Consider the following 22,118-nt stretch of genomic DNA (forward strand, 5'->3'; position numbering starts at 1 on the left):
TGCTCCACTTAACCCACTGATGCATGGTTTTCTTTTCACAAGTTGGAAACCCAGCTCCACAACTTGAGAAGTAAGCAGCAGGTGACTACCACAGAAAACGAAAAACTGAAGCGTACAAACCGAGATCTGGAAGGGCAGCTGGAGAGGATTCGAGAACAGCTAGTTGAAGCTCGAGATCGCATTCTAGTGATGAGAAATAGAGCGAGCCAGCAACAGAGTGAGGACCACAGGTAGGCTGACAGACAAAAAGTGCCATTGGATCCTTTTAAACCACAGAGTGAGCAATGAACTACTGTATGCCTGACTCCTGGCATGGGCGGAATGGTGTGCAGAGCAGATGTGACTAAATCAAGAAGAGATATGCCATAGGCCTAGCACCATACTGAACAGATGTAGTTTAATCTTAGATAATGTTAAACAAACCGTTGGTTCTGTCATTAGGTCTCTTTGAACCTCAGTAGGAGTGGATGTCTTTATCATTAGCACAATGGTGCTGTGCGTGATTTTTGCCTCTACTACAGATTATTGGTTGTAGTTTTATGTGTGACTCTGTGGTATGGCTAGGTACATGTATATTCATACATGGCCCCTCAATCGAGCGTTTGATGGAATTCCTAAATATGTCACAGTTCCTGTTTAGCCTTGGCTTGATATAGTCTTATAGCCTGCCGCAGCAGGCTATACCGGCCATTAAAGGTCCGACAGGCGTTAAAGGCCTGAGCTGTAGCCGAGGGCCTTTAACAAGAGAACAGGACTTTAATGCTGGTATAGCTCAGCTACGGAGGGCTATAAGGGTTTTAGAACATTCCACCGCCAGATAGCAGAATGTTCTAATAAAACGAAGGCCTCATAGAGCCCAAGGGGATTAAAATCCAATATTCTAATGTTACTTAGAATAATTTATGTCATATATGCATGTCCAGTATGTGAAGAATTGTGCTTAGAACTTCTTCAGTTTGAAAGCAAGGAATGGAATTTAGTTGTTGCCCCAGTTTTATAAGATTTTCTCATGCAACGTGTGCACTACCTTGAAATGGGCTTATGTTCTAATAGTAAATGTGAAGTAGTAATCAGGTAAGTGCTATAATTGTTTGTGTGTACTTAAGACTGTGGCTGGCTGAAAGAAGAGTGTTGTTTAATTTCCTTTTCCAAGGCCCTGTCTCTTAGAAATAAATCATAGATATTCACATGTAACAATTATTAGTCTCCCATGAGGGTCAAAAGAGTAGTAGTACCTTTTGAATGTTAAGAGTTATCTGAGCAGTTTGGAACATGTCTCGGTATTTCAGACACACCTTATTGTACCTGATCTAGTAACTTCTTTTGAAACACAACATTTATCAAGATGTCAACAAAAGAAACATATTCAATCTTTTGAAAGTGGCAAAACACAAAAAACAAGCCAATTTGTATACATCATAAACAATAATGTGGCATCTAGTAGTGCAGAAATGGTATTAAACTTTTTCAAATTGATTCATCAATAGAGAAATTCCAAATATCATCCACTTCAATCTTGAAGGGAATTTTACATATGAAAAAGGACAGGCATATCACATTCACACTGTATGTGGGTTATGTTAATTAACAGCAGTATTCTTATTACTGGATTTGTCAACCATATGATGAGAACCTAAATTATGGCTTTGAAAAAGTACAGCCCAGAATTTTTTAACGCCTTAAGAGTGAACATTTAAAAATAACTCTCTCTTGAAATCATTACGAATGGTAAAATATGATGTTAATTATATTAGATTTAAGCCCTGGCAAAGTGGTTAGTGTTCGAAACGTGTTGGCTGTCTACTTTTTTCTTTTTGTAAACTCTCTTCAGGATTGAACTGGATGATATTTGGGATCTCTCCATCAACAAATGAATTAAAAATTGTAATCTTCTAGAATTTTGGAAATAATAAAATTATATTTTGAACCAGAATATAAGGACTTGTGCATTTACAGGGATTTTGTAAAAAGTCATTATGTGATTAACCTTCTCACAGGGAACTATTTTTGTGTTTGATACATAAAATACCACCACATAGGTGACTTGTGGGTTGAGGTTTGAGCACCGGGATACCCACATGCACTTAGTGTATTAATAGCATAGATTCAGAGATGAGTGCAAGTTATACTTGCACCTCTTTTGCACAAGGACTATCAACAGTTTTAGCAGGTAATAGTTGCCTGTGCAAAGTCTAAAAACATCAGAAATTATTCACTCACCCCAAAACACCTCATGAACATCATTCTCCATTTGTGGTTGGACAAATATCAATTGGACAATATAAACCTTGATCTACATTATATTACAATGTATATTTCTTTCATTCATAAATCCACCTGTCCTATCTGTGAAAGTAGCCACACCCGATGATCCACTCATTTACCCATGTGTCAACTGAGCTATCCAACCATACATATGTGCAACATTTACTTCTCTGTGCATTGTGCTTGTGTATGTGTTTTTTGTGTCTGTAAGTATGTTTGTATGTGTGATGTCTGTGCATGTGTGCCTGTGTGTTTTTATGAACCTTGCATTGCTGTTGGTCTTTGTGCCGAGGTACCTTTGTCAAAGTATGTGGGTAAGTCTGCATTACATGGCTTTATGTGCATTTACTATACACAACATCTATCCTCATTGGTGAATAGCCAATGTAGAAAAACATTTTTCATTTTACAGATAGCAACACTGCAAAGAAAGTTAATTATATTGAGTGTACACAAAGGATCATGGATTTACTCTTCACTTTAATTTGTCCAGACTAAGCTGTGAGACATAATGAACATCTAAATTTCTCAATTTGTTGAACTATCTTAACTCATTCTGCCCAGTTTGTGTCCTCATGTGAGCACCTAGTTTGCACGTTATGCATCAAGATGGAGCATGATTAGTGAACTAAAGCTGAAACTGAAGATCTAGAATTGGAACTTTAATTCTGTCTGTAAATCTGTGATTTTGTGGTTTCCAGTAATTTCACAGCAGCTCATTATTCTACCCTCTCTACCAATCTGATCATGATTTTGTGGGCTAAGGTTGGCACATATAATGTTGATTCTTCTACTTGCTCAAGAATAGAGATATTGCATACCAGGGGGCAAAAACCTACTCTTATGACACCTTAATCACATTGCATTTGAAACATGTATATACCATGTAGGGGATCTAAGTGTTCAGCACTTCTGATGGTATTTTACCTCAATTATTGAAAGTGATCTTGTGATCAACCGGAATCATATCATCGAGTTTGGTGGTCAAGTTGTTAGAGAACAATATTTTCCATTGGATCATTGGCAGTTATGTTTGTCAGTAAGGTCACATATGCCAGTATAGTGTTTGTGAGATGAGAAATTGGTAATCAGATGAACTATTACAAGAGGCTAGTATAGCATATTGTCATTGACTAGAGAGTTTATTTTCCAGGTTCCTACTTTGATTTACAGAAGGTGTGTGTTTCACATAAGCTTTATTCGGCCAACAGACCATCAAAGCAATACAATACAATACAATATAATATAATAATATAAACCATAATGTCATAGAATTTTTTTTTTAAAAAAAGAATGATCCATGTTTGCCCGTCTTAAAACAATTTCAACTCATTGTAAATAAAAAGTGCGTATGCGCCATGCTGTTGCTAAAAACTTACTTACTGCGTAAATTGTCACATTTGAATTGTGGCTTTTTAAGATCCGCAAAGCTAAAAAACATTTCCTTAAATTCAATTCCCTACAGATTTTATATATCCATTTAAACCTTGGGATTGAATAGGCGGGACAAAAAAACATAAAATGTTCTACTGTTTCGGAAGGAATGCCACATACAGGACAGGTATCAGAGCTTGACTTAGGTCCCCATCTGCTCGTTAAGGCCTTCAGGGGTAATGTTCCAAATCGAAATCTGGCATACAAACTTTTGCCTAACAAATCAGGTATTGTATCTAAGTATGGTTCAAACTCAGGGTACCATTTAAAATCAATAAACGAGTTAGTTAAATGACCATTCGATTTCTGAGAAATGTAATTATTACATATGTGGGACCAGTAAGCTCTCTTCAATACTTTTACATGGGGCTTCACAAGTTGCTGGGGATTCTCCCAGAAGTTCCTCAGTCCTAGCATGCAAAACCAACTAGATACGTGTTTGATCCATGGTATGGACATGGAGTTAGAGGTTTTTAACAATTCTAATAGGGAAGACTTATATATAGCCAGTTCAGGAACTACCCAAAGCCTCACCCAATATAGTAGGGGCCGTAAGATAATCAAATCGGCTATACGTTTAAGCCCTAGATCTAAAAAAAGGGGGGTTAATGGGGTGCTAGTGGGACAAGCACATAGAGCCCGTGCAAAGCTATTCTCAATTTTAGTTATCCTACTACTATCTGTCATGCCCCAAATCTCTGCACCATAAACAGCAGCACCCTGTGCCTTGGCCACATAGATCTTTACTGCTGGAGACACAACTTTATCGATCGTATTCCTGTAAAGGCGTAATATGGATGCTGCCCGATGTTGCAAAAGCCCGCCACTCTTACCGACTTGTTCGTCCCAGAGGAGTGAGTCTGTAAGCCTCACACCCAAGTAGTCGATAGAGCTAACCTGGTCCAAAATAGCTCCATCTAACCTGATCGTACACTTCTTACGAGAGCCAGAGCGAAGCACCATCAATTTTGTTTTCTTCGAGTTCAGCTCTAAACCAAAATTCCAGCAGAATGATTTAAATCTATCCACAAGAATTTGCAGCCCCATAGGGGTCTTTGAGATCAATAGAGAGTCATCCGCAAAAAGAAGAATTGGGATTTTCTGATTGCCTAAGCTGGGAGCATCATTCTGGCATGTCATGAGTTCTTGGACCACCTCGTTAATGAATAAAGAAAACAAAAGTGGCGCTAGGACACATCCCTGACGAACACCTCTTTTAATGGGAAACTTGTTAGTCAGTTCGCCTTGGTTACCCCATCTTACTTGAGCGTATGTGCCTTCATGCATACGTGTTAATAAATGAATGATATCAGATGGTGCCCCTCTTTTGTGTAGCACTCCCCAAAGCTTGTCTCTAGGTACCAGGTCAAAGGCAGAGCGCAGGTCTACAAAAGTGACATATAGTGTTTGCTTTGCCAAGACTACATATTTCCAGTGTAGCACGGTCAACCTAAATGCCTGGTCAACCGTGCTAACTCTAGAGCGGAACCCTGCCTGAAGTGGTGATAGGATCTGCTGCTCCGTCACCCAACTCGTCAGTCTAACTAACAATTGTTTTGCAAACATTTTTTGTAGGTTGTCAATTAAACTGACCGGTCTGTAGTTAATTGGAAGATTTACGTTGCCCTTTTTATATATTGGAATAATTTCAGCACCCTTCCACGTCTCAGGGATCTGTCCTCCTTTTGCGATTTTGTTTGACAGCATATTAATATACCAGGTCCAGATGGGTAACTCTGATTTATAAAGGTCACCTGGAATTTTATCAGGGCCTGGGGCTTTACCTGTCTTTAGAGATTTAATGGCGTCTGCAGTTTCTTCTAGAGAAAAGCAAATATAGCTTTCAGAGTTAAATAGATTCCCACTGGACGGAGAAGTGGCAAGGTTAGCATTGGGTGAAATTGGGGGGTATAATCCCACTTTCTCACAATCGACAGTCCCAGTGGAGGCAGTTCCTTCGTACAAGAGAGAGAAATGATCCACCCAGGTACCAGGTTGAATATGGTTCCTTTGTATAAACCTACCCCCTCTCTCGTGCTTAGTCAGCAGTTCCCAAAAAAGCGTATTGTTGTTTGTTTTAGTAGCATCTAGCAAGTCCTGCCAAATAGCATCTTCCCAAGCTTTCTTTGATTGTAGGATTATCTTTTTATACGTGAATCTTGCTTGTTTGATTGCCCCCGTATACCCGGCCAGTATAGCCTTCCTTAACTCAGTCTTAGCCCTCATGCATGCATCATTAAACCAACTACTGTTAGGTGAACCCCCATATTGCCGGTTTGCCGTGGCTACCTTTTTATAAAAGACACTTTGAAGTTTAACCATCATATCTTCGTGAATATCAAGAAGTGGAATGGCTTCTGGTTCGAAGTCTTCATAGGCTGACAGATTATCTAAGAACACTTGGTAGATCTTACATAGCAAATAGGGGTTTGACATGACTTTTGGCCACCTCACCTTTGTATAAGCATTGTTTGAAATAGGGGGAGGGGCCATTGATGTTTGCATATTCAAGGTTCTACCAAAGATATTCCCAGCAAGGGTGAGCAACAATGGAAAGTGATCACTCTCGCATCTTGAATCTACCCTCATATCTAGCAGCAATGGCCAAAGACGCACATCCACCAGAAAATAATCAATTACGCTGGCCACAGAACCTCGTAGGAATGTCGGTGCCAAGTTTAAATCAGAAGGAGTTCGACCATTACAGGCCCTTAGGCCAAACTTTAAGCATAGTGTAGCAAGCTGAGTTGCTACACGAGAGCGTGGAGGATAACTATCACCATCCAATTGTGCAATACCCCATAATTCGTCCTCATCCGCAGTTAAATCACTAAGAAACGCTGAGGGTTCGAAAGTGCAATTTACATCCCCTGCAATAATTAAATAGGAATTAGTTTGTAGCGTGTCTAAAAAGTCAAAGAGTAAAGTTAAAATGTGTGATTCTGTACCACGTGCAACAGAACGGGCGTAAACATTAATTAAGATTATGTTAAAATTTTGATTAAAAGAAATTTGTAAACCCATCAAGTCGGGACAATCAAATTCTAAAACCTTATAGTCGCATTGGAGCTTTGAATTTAAAAGGATTAAAAGACCCCCTTTTGCGCGACCAGTTGCTTTCTCTGAAGGCAGTGCAGGGATATTAAATGAAAGAAACCCATCCATGCTTGGTTGGCCCTCGGCCCAAGTTTCTTGAAAGAGACACACATCTTGTGACTTTATATAGGCAACCCAGTCCACATCATCCAATTTCCTAGCAAGGCCCGCAAGATTCCAAGTCATAATGGATAACCCATTAGTTCCCAATGCAGCCCCATGTTTAGGGGATGGAACATCCTTATAGTTCGACTCGATAGCAAGGTACTTCTCTAATTTGTCTATTGAAGGTGCCACTAGATTATCCTGATAGGCGGCTTCCTGGGCAGACAGTCATACATGCCCCGGATGCAGAAAGACGCCTTCTTCCCTAGAGCCTCTCTCATTGGTATTAGCAATTGGGACAAACACAGGAGTCTGTTTTGGGTCAATTAAATTAGCGGCCAGCCTGATGCCTCCTCCTTTTAGCTCTTTGTGTTGTCCCTTGCGTTCAACAGAGTCAATAAGTTGGTCTGCAAGGTGTTTTCTGATATGTGTTGAAGTGAATTCGGGAGAAACAGGTTTTGGATTTTCTTCAGATATTTGTATGAACACTCAACCTATTGGTCCTTTTTATTACTTTCATACTGTACTGTACTACTGCGTGAATTGGCGGGTTGACCTATGCTTGATGTGAACTAGTTAGATTTTTTAAAGTTACCTTGTCTATAAATTTAGAGAATCCAGAGATTTTGTTCTAGGTGTGAGTATGATGGTGTTTGTTTATTGATTGTTTCAGTGCTTCCTTTGCTAGCCTAAATACATCAGGCAGATTGTTTGTGATGGTCAGTGCCATTATTAGGTGCAAAAGGGTTTTAGGTGTTTATTTGGATCTTGGGACCATTTCTGTGAAGGGTTTCCTTATATACATATGTATGTTGATAATGGGTTGTGAGAAGAGGTCCTTAAAATTCCAGGCCTGTTACAGAGGAATCACTTAGAGGTGATGAGTTCTCAATAATTCATTTATGATGTTTGAAAGAATTTTAAAGGGCTCTTTAAATTAAATGATTTCAGAATACAGTCATAATCAGTTTTCTTGGTGACAGGCTGCTTTGAAAGTTGAATGTACAGGTTGCGGTATTAGTTGTACCAAATTAAAAATGAAACAGTGTTCATCTTGTCCTGGCCTGCATGTCTAATAAGTTTAATGAATTTGTATTTGAACACATATGCCATTTACACACATCAGTCATCCCAGCACAGCAAGTCTTTCAATAGTGTTCATATTTTTGGTATTAAAGTCCCAATTTATTGTTTTAATATGACCCATTGTATTGTATTAACATGAAATTATTAAGATGTTACACTAAATGCATTTCATAATTTAGTGGACTCATGATTCACGAAAAGATGCACCACACATTCTTGGATTTACATAAAGTTAACTGTGATAACTCAGATTTTTTTTTCTTTTCCACGATTTTAATTCTAAACTTGTAAAATATTTTAGTTAGACCTAAATCTAGGACTTCTGCAATGCAAATATGTTGTAAATTAATGCGTTATAAACTGGCCAATCATTTATGCTTGAAGGTTCTTTGAATGTGGAAAATAATTATCAAATTATATACAGGAAATACATAGATCGGTACGTTTTATATTTTAGCAGCTAAGAGACAATGAAAATATACTTCTATTTTCAGGGAGAAAAAGACATCTGAAGATTCTAAAAAGGTTTCTGACACGCAGGTAAGGAGCCACTTCAACATGAAATTGACCTATAACATGGAAACGTGTAAAGAATGTCTACAAGACCTTAGGTAATGCCTGACTTTTGACATCTCTATTTTTAGGTGGTTTTGCCCGCCAATCTTCAAAGGGAGTCATTTTCTGATGGAGACTTCCACGGCTATACCTGTTGTGAGACAAAGCCATTTGGCCCTCACGGTTAGAACTCCACATGCCTTCGGACCCTGTGTAGCTAGTCAGTGGTCCCACAGACCAGAGGAAACAGATAGAGCACTCACTGACTTTTGGAGCATATTTACAAGAAAGTGGTGGATTGGTCCTAATGCGCCACTTTTCTTGCGTTGCCACTGCCCCACCTAACAACACCATGGTTGTGCTGTATTTACAATATGGTGCACCATGGCGGTCGTTAGGACAATAGCATCAACATTTATTACGCTATTGTGGCCCTTTGCTGCACTAGTATCAAAAATGTTGACGCTAATGCAGCAAAGCACAGGGAGGTTCATTGATTAAAATGAATGTGTCATTATAGCACCTGGTCTGAACAGGCATTAAAAATGATGGAAAAATGGATCAGTGAAATGTAAATTTCACTATGCCATTTTTATGGGCCTCCCTGCATTGGAACGCCCCCTTCATATAAATTATGTCTGCGCAGGCAGAATGTGGCGTAAGAAATTAAAAAGTGTCATTTGTAAATAGGGCGCTGGAGAAAGGCCTCCTTAACGCTGTCGAAGCGTAAAAAAAAAATGAGGCTATGGCGGCGCATGATGGTGCTAGGGACTTGTAAATATATCCCTTTGTGGGCTAAGTAATAGGGCATTAGTAAGCAAACAGATTGCTCCAGACCAGCCAGTAACTCTTGTAGTGCTATTTATGTGAAACCATCCACTTTTGGGTTCCGAGAAGCCAAGGAAAACAATAGTAAAATATTTATAATTCTTTCTTATACATCAACCTACAGCATATAAAATGAATGTTGATTATGGTAGCGCAGGTGAGTAAAAGGAGTGAGAACTAAAAGAACACGACTAACATTTTATTATTGGGGTAATAGTGGCCTGCATTTATTCTCTACCGATCTTTTAGAAATGTACCCAAGTCCCCAAGGCTTTTCTCTTGGCTAATCAGGCAGACAGCAGCCCTTGTGTCTGCACTATTCTAAGATCATTGGCTCGGTACTGGTCAGTTTGCCAAAGTGTCTGGTATCTAGTCTGCCCCCCCTAAGCTGTTGAAATATGTGGTTTTCATGCAATGTTAAACTGAGTTAAAAAACGCGTGAACTGACTTTCTTTGATATGAAGACTGTACATAGAAATGTACCCAGTGCTTAATTTGTAAATAAAAAGGTGCCGGTGCTCAAAGTCCTCCTCTTAAACACGCGGCTGCTGCAATTAAATGTGTGAACATGGAATACTGAGGCAGCGTAATCCTGGAGCCATCTCGGGCCTCTTTAATTCATATAAAGCCACTCCCTGCCCCTCCAGCTCACTGTTGCAGCTTTCTACTTTCTCCCTTTGTGACGCTTTTTCATTTTTCTCTTCATTCGTCTTTCCCATGTGTATTTTGCTCGCAGCAAATGCTTGAGGAAGAAGAATAAGCCCCGGCCCTCAAAAAAAAGTGCTGGTGCTCAGCACCGGAAACAACAAGCACAAATTAAGCACTGGATGTACCAAGAAAAATATATGTGCATGAGGCAATTAACAAACGGTGTGAGAATTGCAGATGTTACAGATAGAACTTGGACCTAGTTTTGAGTTAAGCATATGTTTAACATCATGATGTGACAAAGCCTTGATGACCTAATAGAGCAGTGATATAAAACCTTATCTTACTACTCTATTTTGGTACATGATCACATATCGCAATAGCTGAGATTTGTGAGTCATCCAGCCCGCACATTTCTCCAGCTTCTGTTTGCACAAGATACCACATTTGGCCTTCGATCGCTTAGCCTTCATCTTGGTGATCTCTTTCCTTTTGATTGGACTGTCCTGTGTTTTTGAGCAAGTTTGTTTTTTAGTTAATTTAGGGGGATTTGTCTCACATACTTTTGGGCCAAACTTTAATTTCACTTGATAACTCAGCGTTTGGAAATGCTAAGTTTTAAAGTCGTAGTTAGTTGGCTGGAGCTTCTCATAAATATATGGACAACGTCAAGATATCAATTTATTTTTAAAAGTCAAACATAATTGCTTCAGGGGTAGAGTGTTTGGTTATGTTTTTCCTATCCACAACTGAAAACTGTACACTTACCTCTCGGGACAGTAGTGAAGTTCTGTGTTTTCAGAATCTTTACACAGGGGCCACCAATGTCACCTCACAGTTTCAGTACTTCATAAATGATATATAATAAGTGACAATAAACATTTTACTGTTTAATGTGATCATACGTGATCTAACCTATATTGAAAAGAAAGCCCTCAAATTAAGCATGTGGGCAGAATAATTTGTACACAGCATTTAAGCACCAATGGAGACCTCTGACTATTTCCTTCAGCATTTGTCCACATATCAAAGAAAGTAAGGGGGTGGCGTCTGGTTACATTCAGAAATAAGGGATACTTAGACTAAAGGAAAAAGAAATAGAGGATGGAAATGAAGTTGTTATCTAGCTCCTCCCATCTTATCATTATTCCATCCACTCCCACTCTGAGAACTGATGTTGTCACCCACGTGAGCTACTACAACCCCATATCTAATTCATGAAAGTGTGAAAGTGTGTTGGAAGTGCCTTTTTTGACATGGTTACCCCCCAAATTTTTCTCTGGTATCAGAAGTGGTTTCGACTGAAAGTGCACTAGGTTCCTTCCTACTAACCAGGGCCCTAGTGCTGGATCTCTTTCCCTAAACTGTACAATTGTTTCCCCAATTGGCAAATACTTTAGCACCCTCTGTAACTCCCGAGTAAATGGTACCCCGGTACCTACGGCTTGAGGTGCTAAAGAGGGCCCCTAAGAACTGCAGCACGAGTTCTGCCACACTAAGGAACCCCTCATCAAGCACATGACAGGCTGCCATTCCAGGCTGTGTGTCTTGGTGCAGACCAAAATGAAAACACAAACATGACACCCAACACTGCATGCAGTATATGTAAGTCACCTCTACTGCAGGCTTGACAGCCCTAAGGCAGGGTGCATTATATTACACTTTAGGGCATACCTGCATGAGCAGATATGCCCCTGCTATGCTTTTGTCAAGTCTCAGAAGTAGCAAGGTGCCAGGGAAGCCATTTTGAATGCATGTGCTGGACACTGGTCAATATGAGTTCCCCAGCTACATGATGGCTTCACTGAAGATAGGGATGTTTGCTGTCAAACATCTCGTACCGATAAGCCCACACTAATGGATTTACCAATACATGCACCCAGAAGGCACTTTAGAGGTGCCTCCTGAAACCCTACCAGCCTCTGCTGTGCTTGCTGGCTGGTTTCTGACAGCCTGCCACCTGAGACACAGTTCTGGGCCCCTAGGGTGATAGCCTTCTGCTCTCAGGAGGTCCAGAGCAAAAGCCTGTCCAGGAATATAGTGTAACACCCTCTCCCACAGAATGAATTGCTGATTAGCCTTCTTAAGGCGGCAAGCCTCAAAGGCCTGCCACCTTTGAAATGCAAATCTAGGCTCCCCTCACAGGAGAGAAAGACGACCCCCTTGGCCAGAGCCCTTGGTGCCTGGAAAATTAGTTAGTCTGGTAGGTGTGCACCCCCTCAGGCTAGTACCCCCCAAGCTGTCTGCCTGCATCCCTCACCGAAAATCTACACCAAAGTCGACTCATCCTGCAGCTGTGTCTCCAGAAATCTAGGAGGACTGCCTCCCATCGAAAGAGACTCAAGACCTCCCATTAACAGCAGACCTCTCCTCCAGCAAACTCCAAAGAAAGAACTTTGAAGCCTCCAGAACTGCAAAATCTGGAAACCTGAGGTCACTACTGCACCCGCTGTCTCTGACCTGAGCTGAAGTGGACTACCAGTGCCAACAAGGTTTCCCACCCTTCCAGAGTCTGAGTCCATCATGGTTTCAGTCTTCCTGGATGCTCTGATGATTCATGCAGCCTCTGCACGCAGCCTCCTCTATCACAACCACTCCAGTAAGGAAAACCCAACACCTAAAGACACTCCTGCACTGTTTTTCCCTAAGCCGTGGAGAAAAGGACCAAAGGTGCAAACCTGTGTCCGAGCATCGTGAGTCCTGAGCCCTGCTGTTGGTTCAGCCCGACTGGGTTCCTGGCCTGAGCTTGCAGCCTCTTTTTGCTGTGACTGATCTCCACTGAAATGCTTTGGGTACCCGACGCTGTTTTGCACCCTGCACCCGGCCGCTCCTGTGCCACTGGTGGTGTACTACTGGTGCTGCCTTGGACTTTTCCCACTATTCACCTTATCTCCTGGAGATGGGCCTTGCAAGTCACCATACTCCACCTGTTTGAAGAACTTGTTTTTCCTCCCATGGGATAACATTGCAGAACTCAGAAACTGCAGTGCCCACTTTTTAAAGTGAAAAGAATTCCTATTTAAAAATGTACTTACCTGAACTATATTTATCTGACATATATAAAGATACTTGCCAATTTTATAAATTGGTGTTGATTTCCTCTTTTAGTGGTGTATTTCATTTATTGACCATTGTGTGTCTTTGTGGATGTCTTGCACTCCTCTGTGTTAAGCCTAAGGCTGCTTGACCACACTACTTCCAAATAGAGCACTTTGGGATTGCATAGCAAGCCCTGTCCACTCATTAGGGAATTCCTCAACTCTTTACACAGTTTTGACCTACCACATAAAGGGCCAGCTTCCTACAGTTGTCCTTCTCATACTGACACCAAGCCATAGATTTAGGCCCTCATCACAAGTGTGGTGCTCTGAAGACCACTGACACTCACGGTGGCGGTCGAACCACCGCGCTATAGTGGCTGTCCGACTGCCACATTACGACCATGGCAGAGCCGCCACAGTCTGACCACCGGCACTGTCAGGTTGCCACCAGTCGACAGTCTGGCAGTCTTGGTGGTTGTAATCCACCAGGGCAGCGCTGGACGCAGTGATGTCTTCTGGATTACGAGACCCCTTTCAGCCAGCCTTTGCATGTCGGTCGGTCCACCAGGCATAGGCTGGCAGAAAGGGGGTGTTGGGCCCCCATGGACAGCCCGTCACGAATTTCACTGCCCACATTACGGGCAGTGAAAAACGCAACGGGTGGTGTCACACTCTATGCACTGCAACATTGCCGCCGGCTTGATTACGAGCTGACGTACATGTTGTGGTGAGTATCCCACTGGGCTGGAGGGAAGAAATGCTGTTTCCGCCCGGTGGGAAACTCATAATAGGGCCAGCGGAGGGTCGGCAGCAAAGGAGGTCATCCTGATGCAGTACTTTGGCAGGCGGCATCTGCCCCGCCAAAGTCATGATGAGCCCCTTAGTGTCTAAAATTGCATTAATGTAGACCTGTCAGTTTTATTAAATCTTCCCAATCCGCAAAATTAAAAGCAGAAAAAAGAGGAAATGTGGTTGTGTTCCTCTCAAGGCCAACAAGTTTCTTTCATAGTTACTAAAATAGTTATATGCATTCATCAGGGCATCACAAAGAGTCTGAAAGGTGCATCTTTGAAGATATCAACTAACAACTGATATAGGCAATGAGGGTTTCACTGAAATATTTGAAGTCATTTCTTCAACTTAATTCTCTACTTTAAAAAGGTTGCTTAGTAATATTGGAGAAAGTGCAGTCCATTCTGATGTCCATGAATGTCTGACTGAATGGCTGGCGTCCACAGAGCTCAAATCCGTAATAAAGTAATGAAAAATAAAAATGTTGCATATGAACAATCAGAGAATTCCTTAGTTTAATTCTACTTCAGTGTACATGCCAAGTGAAGTGTGCTGCGAATATGCCATGAAAATAAACAAGCAATCTCCAAATGTCTATGGGATTACGTACAACTAGCAAACATTTATCATGTCTAAATTTCTTCATTTTTTTTTTTTCAAAAACATCTAAATAGAGGTGAAATTAGATTTTGATGTACATGAATATCTTTTCATAGTATTTTCAGAATGAGCGATAATTGGACATATAAAGCAATAGTACATTTCTTCGTTTAGAATACATTTATTACCCAGCATTAGCATAGCCAATTGATCATGCCTTTGGGGCTTTATACGTGTTTGGCTATACAGCACATTATCTGACTACCCAATGGATCATAAAGCCTAAAATAATTCAATGAAACTGGTCTGAGAAAGCCTGGAGCACATAATGAGCTTGTGGCACACTTGAAAACAATCGAAAGTGTGTTGCAAATTATGTTCATGCAGCGTGAAGGCAACATGGTGGTCACAGTGAGAGTTACTTTGCACAAACACACAACTTGTATTTTACTCTCCATGTCAAGCCATCAACAAGAAGCACAATAAGGTGGACATAAACTCCCACTATGCAGTACTCTGCTACCAAATAAACAGCCCACAAACCAGCTACCTTTCCTATCCCTCATTCACTTTGACCATATGCAGCACTCCGCTGCCCTTTGGCTAGGTTAGCACCAAAGAGATATCACATAAACACAGAGTGAAAAATACAAGTTGAAATCTTTCAAATACACAGTAATTCACGCAGAAGCCCATTACAAAGTAACAAGAGGGTGCATTAGATAGCATGGAGGAGAATAGTTGCATGGATCAGTGGTAGATGTCATTGATGATAAATGGGAACATTCAACAACAGTGCATGAACATTATTTTTGTGGCGCACATTCATGCCAATTTGTCATTACACATGCTTACAATTGTAAGAGACCCAGTGATTAGATTATTTGCCTAGAATCACACGTTTTCTTCAACTGCCAAAGTTGGGATTAGAGCCTAGATTCCTAGACTTCCAAGTCAGCAGCTTAACTACGAGACACCAGTGGTTATATCTGGAACAGAAAGTCCCTTGGACAGGCAACCATTTTATGATGTCCTGCAACTAATTAAGCACCAGTCAAACTTTCTGCAAACTTTTATATAATCCAGTTTTAATTTACTATGCTTGCTAGAATGTCCCTGCAAATTATAATTTAATACTTGCTGCCTTAACTACCTTCCAAAACAAGAAACTGAAAAAAAGCAACATATTAATTTGCACTTCATTTTTATCCAGCCCAACACGATTAGGCTTCTCACCTCCATTTGATTAAAAGAATATTCTGAAACAAACATTTATATTCTTCAATTATAAACCCTACAGGGCACATATTCCTCAGTAGTTTTAACAGCAACAATTGTGCCACCAAAACAACAAGCATATACGCAACAACATGTAGGGCCAGATGTCCTAAGCTTTTTTCTGTGTACAAACAGCTCAACTTAGAGAATCAGGCTGTTTGCGCACAGAAAAAAGCTTATTGGGATGTACAAATGCTATTTTGTGATTCAGTAATCTATTATCGAATTGCAAAGTAGGTTTGCGGGTTGCTATTAGGAAGGGGCTTGCCAAGAGCGTCCCTTCCTAATAGTGAGTCGCAGTGCGAGTCCCATGGTCCACATCCTTCTCTTAAAAAATTAAAAGAAAACTTTCAGTTTTCTTTTTGTAATGCATCCCGTTTTCCTTTAATGAAAACGGGCTCTATTACAAAAAAAGATTGCTTATTTAAAAGCGATCACAGACATAATGGTCTGCTGTCCCCAGCAGGCCAACATCCCTGTAATTGTAGCCATTCACAGTGGGTCACAAATTCTCATGAATATTGATGAGTCAGCTCCCTTTGCAACCCACTGCGAATCTCTAACAGTGTTGAAGACACAGTTGTACATTTTGTATTGTGATTCGCAATTTGCAAATAATTGCAAATTGCGAGTCGCAATACCAAATGGTCAGACATCTGTCCCATAATGTGTACTTGGACTGACTATGAAAACGTGCTGCACAACGGCTTGCTATTGCACTCAAATTTGAATGAGTTGCGTGTATCATTCACATCCTCAGTTGTCCAAAAGTCGTTGCATGTTACCTGCACAAAGGAACACTTACCATACTAGATGCATTTGGCGTTGCGTCTGCGCTATAAACATGGTAGGCCTTGTAGAGCATTACAAACAAACCTGGCCCTCTACAATTACCAGAGACTCATATGGGGCATCACCTGGACCATGCATACCCTGAGCTGCAGGAGCCAAAGAGAAGCACATGGCACTGAACGAGCATAAAAGAATCAACTAGCACTGCCAAGCATCAGAAAAGCACCTTAAATTGAATGAGCACAAGTTAGATCTTCCTGTATATGTCCCATGTTCATCAAATACACCACTCGTGTAACCAGTGCTAAGAATGCACAAAAACACCACCCATGGGCAGAACAGGAAACGGACTACGCACGATAAAACACTACACTCGCGATAATCTGTGCTGTACGACACTACTCACATACTGTTTAGTTTACATATATGAGAACTTCACCAAGCGATGAACATGGACCGCTTACGCTCCCTTTGCAGCACACACACACACATGCAACACACACCTCGTACCCCTGAAACTGCAGAAGCACCAAAATGCACCAGGGCTGCACATTCTCAACTCAGACACCTAGCTCTAAATAGTTCTACTCAGCACTGGGCGCTGTACCTGCTCCCCTCAGACACCCGCAGCACTTAAACATGCAGTCCAGCTCATGTCACTGAGGCTTCACAATAATGAACCTGGAGTTGCACATACATGCACAGGAAGTAGTTCTGCAAGAGGCAGTGCATCAATATCACTCAGGCCACAGTGCTGCGGTCACCAGTTATGTACCTGTACTTTGCACGTGTACCATTCGTGCCCCAACTGTGCATGTGATTCATTCATGCACACCTTGTGTTACAAGTTCATGCATATCTCAGTGGGGAACATGCATCACATGTACCCAGTATCTCACGTGCTGTCCACTAATACACGTGCAACAGACAGCACGTGTATTACACACACCCAGTGCTTGAGCTGTGCATGAAGTACCTAAACACGCAATGGTGCACATATTTATATTACACACTCACTTCTTGTGCTCCAGGTGCTGTACAACACTATCCTGTACATATCCCAGCCGAGCATGGACCACGTATGTACCCACTGGTGCACACATACACTGGAGCACATTGCACTGCAAATGTAAAGTTCATACACACAGTCTTCTTTTCTGCATATACTGCGTGTGGTCCAATGTCTCGCAGGCAAATCCAGATGCTCTGCACCAGCCACTCATGCAGACATGGTACACAAACACACAACCCACCTTGGAATGCACATTGTAAAGTAGCTGCTGGTACACATGGTTCATTGAGTAACCTATCACTGTCCATGCAGCATTCTTCCTAGTAATTGATAAGAGAAATGTGGTTGTAAAGGTGTTCTAGCTTAATTTATTAGTAAAGAACTGATGTGTGTGTGATCTTTAGTCACAGATTAAAATCATCACAAAATAACAAGGACAATTATTGGGCCTGCTGCTGAGCATGGTGAGGGAATAATGAACATATAACAAGCTTATGTTCTATGTAAGGCAGCTCAGTGGGTTAATGCACCTGTTACAGAGATCCTTGTGTTTAAATATTTGCTGACATTTCAGGGAACACGCAGACTGTATCTTTGCTGTTCTTGCTCAGTCGATGAAAGAGGCGCCAATTGTGAGTATCCAGCTGGGCTCCTTTCACTTTCGACACCTTTTTGCCTGCCAAAAGAGACACACTGCTTATCCTTTAAGTGAGACATCTGGAGCTGGATGGTCGCATTCAAGAGATACAACTCTCCTCCCCACACCTGTCCTCCATAGGTGAGCTCTGCTGGGAATACACTGGATGTGTCCTGGCACTGCTCTGGGGTCCCTGCAGACAGCAGGGCTGATCCATGGCCACAGCAGCTTGGAGCTCAGCACCAGCCCAGGAGAGCTGCCTGTACTGAATTTCATCTGATTCTCACTGACTTCAAGCACTGGTATGTATTCACCCAGTGCCTAGTACGGAACGGCCATCTCTCTTCTGTCACCAGGGTCTTCGTGCCAGGAAGAGGTGGCAGGGAATGTCCCTCACAGACCCCCCCCTGAAATTAATTTTGTGCCTTCAGATGTTTTGTTAGCATCTAGCACAGTGGTCACTGTTCACTCTGCCTGCATGTGATGTGTATATAAAAATACCAAGGAAGGGATTGTCATGAGCATGTTAAGTATATTAGTAGTTTTGTACAGCACCTTATAGGTCCACGAGCGACAGACTGCTTTACATACATCACAAGCAAGCATTTCACATATCCGCCTATATAAAAGTGCACACTACAAAAATGTAAATTTGAATTATCTGTACATTGGATAGTTTTTTGTGCTTAATTTTATATGCATGGCCTCCAATTTCTAAACTGTATTTGTATTAGTACTGATTACATCGAACATGGAGCGCGGTATGTGATACAGTTCTACTTTAAATGGGGAGAGGTTCTTCCCAGTTTAGGCAGTCTATGGAGGTTTCTCATCCCCGCAGACCCATTCGCTGGTGTAATGCAAAATGATGGGTCTCCTCTTCAGAATGTCATGGGGGACCCCGAGTCTCTCATATTTCACAGATAGATATTCGTTGGCCTTAGGTTGAATGTAGCCCCCTTAAACGGTTGAGGCCCATGTTACACCTCTACACCTATTGATGCTACAAAAACACAATCCTGGCACAGACCAATATTAGGAACTGAGGGCCATATGTACGAACACTTTTTCCCATAGACACAGAATGGGTAAAAACCTTTGCTACATCCGGCCCTGAGCTGTGACAGTATTGTGAAAGAAACACTTCTCAAAAGCACCATCTTGGCATGCCACGTGCATTTTGCGACACCAAGTGGTCACAATTAATATGTACATAGCTGATCAAAACTGATGTTATCGAATGACATTGTTAAATAAACAAGTTAAATTAACCCCTTCGCAGCCAGGCCTTTTCGCCCTCCGTTGCCAAGCCTTTTTTTGGCTGTTTGGGCAGTTCGCGCTTAGGCCCTCATAACATTTTGTCCACATAAGCTACCAATGCCAAATTTGCGTTATTTTTTTCCAACGTCCTAGGGATTCTAGAGGTTCCCAGACTTTGTGGGTTCCCCTGAAGGAGACCAAGAAATTAGCCAAAATACAGCGAACATTTAGTTTTTTTAAACAAAAAATGGGAAAAAAGGGCTGCAGGAGAAGGCTTGTGGTTTTTCCGTGAAAATGGCATTAACAGAGGGTTAGTGGTACTCAAATAACCATCTTCCCAGATTTCAGGAACAGGCAAATTTGAATCAGAAAACCCAATTTTTCAACACAATTTTGGCATTTTACTGGGACATACCCCATTTTTACTATTTTTTGTGCTTTCAACCTCCTTCCAGTTAGTGACAGAAATGGGTGTGAAACCAATGCTGGATCGCAGAAAGCTAAACATTTCTGAAAAGAAGACACAATTCTGAATTTAGCAAGGGGTAATTTGTGTAGATCCTACAAGGTTTTCCTGCAGAAAATTACAACTGAAATAAAAATATATTGAAATTGAGGAGAAACAAACAGCCATTGTTCTCCACGTTTTACTCTATAACTTTTGTCATGTGATGTCAGATTTGTGGAAGCAATATACAGTTACATCTGATGGACTCTTCTGGTTGCGGGAATATATAGGGCTTGTAGGTTCATCAAGAACCCTAGGAACTCAGAGCTAATAAATGAGCTGCACCTTGCAATGAGATTTCATTCTATATCGGGTATCAAGCAATTCATTTGCTGAAATATTAAGAATGAAAAATAGGTATCAAGAAAACCTTTGTATTTACAAAATGGGCACAAGATAAGGTGTTGAGAAGCAGTGGTTATTTGCACATCTTTGAATTCTGGGGTGCCCATACTAGCATTTGAATTACAGGACATTTCTCAAATAGACATCTTTTTTACACACTGTGTTACATTTGGAAGAAAAAAATGTAGAGAAAGACAAGAGGCAATAACACTTGTTTTGCTATTCTGTGATCTCCGAAGTCTCCAGATAAAAATGGTACCTCACTTGCGTGGGTAGGCCTAATGCTCATGACAGGAAACGCAACATGGACACAACACATTTTTACATTGAAATCTGACGCAAAGTCCCTAGCTGTAGATTTTGGTCTCTAGCTCAGCCGGCACCTAGGGAAACCTACCAAACCTGTGCATTTTTTAAAACTAGACACCTAGGGAAATCCATGATGGGGTGACTTGTTGGGCTCTCATCAGGTTATGTTACCCAGAATCCTTTGCAAACTTCAAAATGTGGGCAAAAAAACACTTTTTCCTCACTTTTCAGTGAAAGAAAGTTCTGGAATCTGGGAGGAGCCACAAATTTCCTTCCACCCAGCATTTCTCAAGTCTCCCGCTAAAAATGGTACCTCACTTCTGTGGGTAGGACTAGCGCCTGTGACAGGAAATGCCCCAAAACACAACGTGGACACATCACATTTTCCCAAAGAAAACAGAGCTGTTTTTTGGAAAGTGCTAGCTAAGGATTTTGCCTCTAGCTCATCCGGCACCTAAGGAAGCCCACCAAACCTGTGCATTTTTGAAAACCAGAGACGTAGGGGAATCCAAGATGGGATGACTTGTGGGGCTCTCACTTGGTTATGTCACCCAGAATCCTTTGCAAACCTCAAAATTTGGCCCAAAAAACACTTTTTCCTCACATTTTGGTGACAGAAAATTCTTGTCAGAGTCACCAGATCCTCAGGGTCTGCACACGTTCCCAAAACATCCACCACAAGATAGCTCCAATACTCTGATTAGAATGTCACAGAGTCTAAGAGAGTCCAAGTGGGGAAAAGGGGATTAGGAAGGGAACAGCTGGGAAGGAGACCCGTAGGAAGCAAAAAGGTTAAAACACACAATATCAAGATTATATCATATTAATCATTACTAAATTATGATTCTGAGCATTGTCATACTAGAAACATGGATAACTTAAGCATGGACTAAATAGCTAGGTCTCAAGAAGTCTGGATACCTGTGAAGGAATCAAGAAGGATTAATACAACTGTTCAATGAACCTCTCAATTAAATGTTACACATGGATTAGAAAACATCAGAACCTTCTAGAATTACGTTTTCAAATTCAAGCATAGTCTTTTGCATGAGGACAAGAAAATAATCTGAATGAATTCTATAACACCATAGGAATTGTACTTAAGGGACTTATTATGCACACACAATATAACATCTAGAATTCTAGCACTTTAGTTTCTTAGAATGCAGAAACATGAATTGCGCACATTGCGGATTTCCACAAGAGTTTGTAAGTGCCATGAAATGGTAGCGCACTATGAGTAACATGAGTTTAGAATAAGAAATGAATCGCGTGTCTTGCCGATTCGAATGTCACCACGTAAATGCCAGGAAATGGTAGCACACAATGAACATCATGAATTAAGCACAAGAAATGAATCGCACATTTTGCCAATTCGAATGCTACCTTGCAAATGCCATGAAATGGAAGCTCACACTGAATATTCATGAATTAAGCACAAGGAATGAATCGCGCATCTTGCTGATTCGAAGGCCACCATGTGAATGCCATGAAATGGTAGCGCACAATGAATATCATGAGTTAAGC

General features: G+C 41.2%; 1 protein-coding gene across 2 annotated transcripts in view; it reads left to right on the forward strand.

Annotated features, from left to right (window-relative positions):
- Positions 1-22,118, forward strand: part of RAB44 (RAB44, member RAS oncogene family) — a 350,449-nt gene that overhangs the window by 226,086 nt on the left and 102,245 nt on the right. For both annotated transcript variants that reach the window (XM_069238986.1, XM_069238985.1), the window contains exons 8-9: positions 43-230; positions 8,481-8,526. In XM_069238986.1, the coding sequence (XP_069095087.1) occupies positions 43-230; positions 8,481-8,526 (234 nt within the window). The remainder of the gene's footprint in view (positions 1-42; positions 231-8,480; positions 8,527-22,118) is intronic.

The sequence above is a fragment of the Pleurodeles waltl genome, chromosome 6 (genome assembly GCF_031143425.1).
Source record: "Pleurodeles waltl isolate 20211129_DDA chromosome 6, aPleWal1.hap1.20221129, whole genome shotgun sequence".
In the NCBI taxonomy this organism is placed as follows: domain Eukaryota; kingdom Metazoa; phylum Chordata; class Amphibia; order Caudata; family Salamandridae; genus Pleurodeles; species Pleurodeles waltl.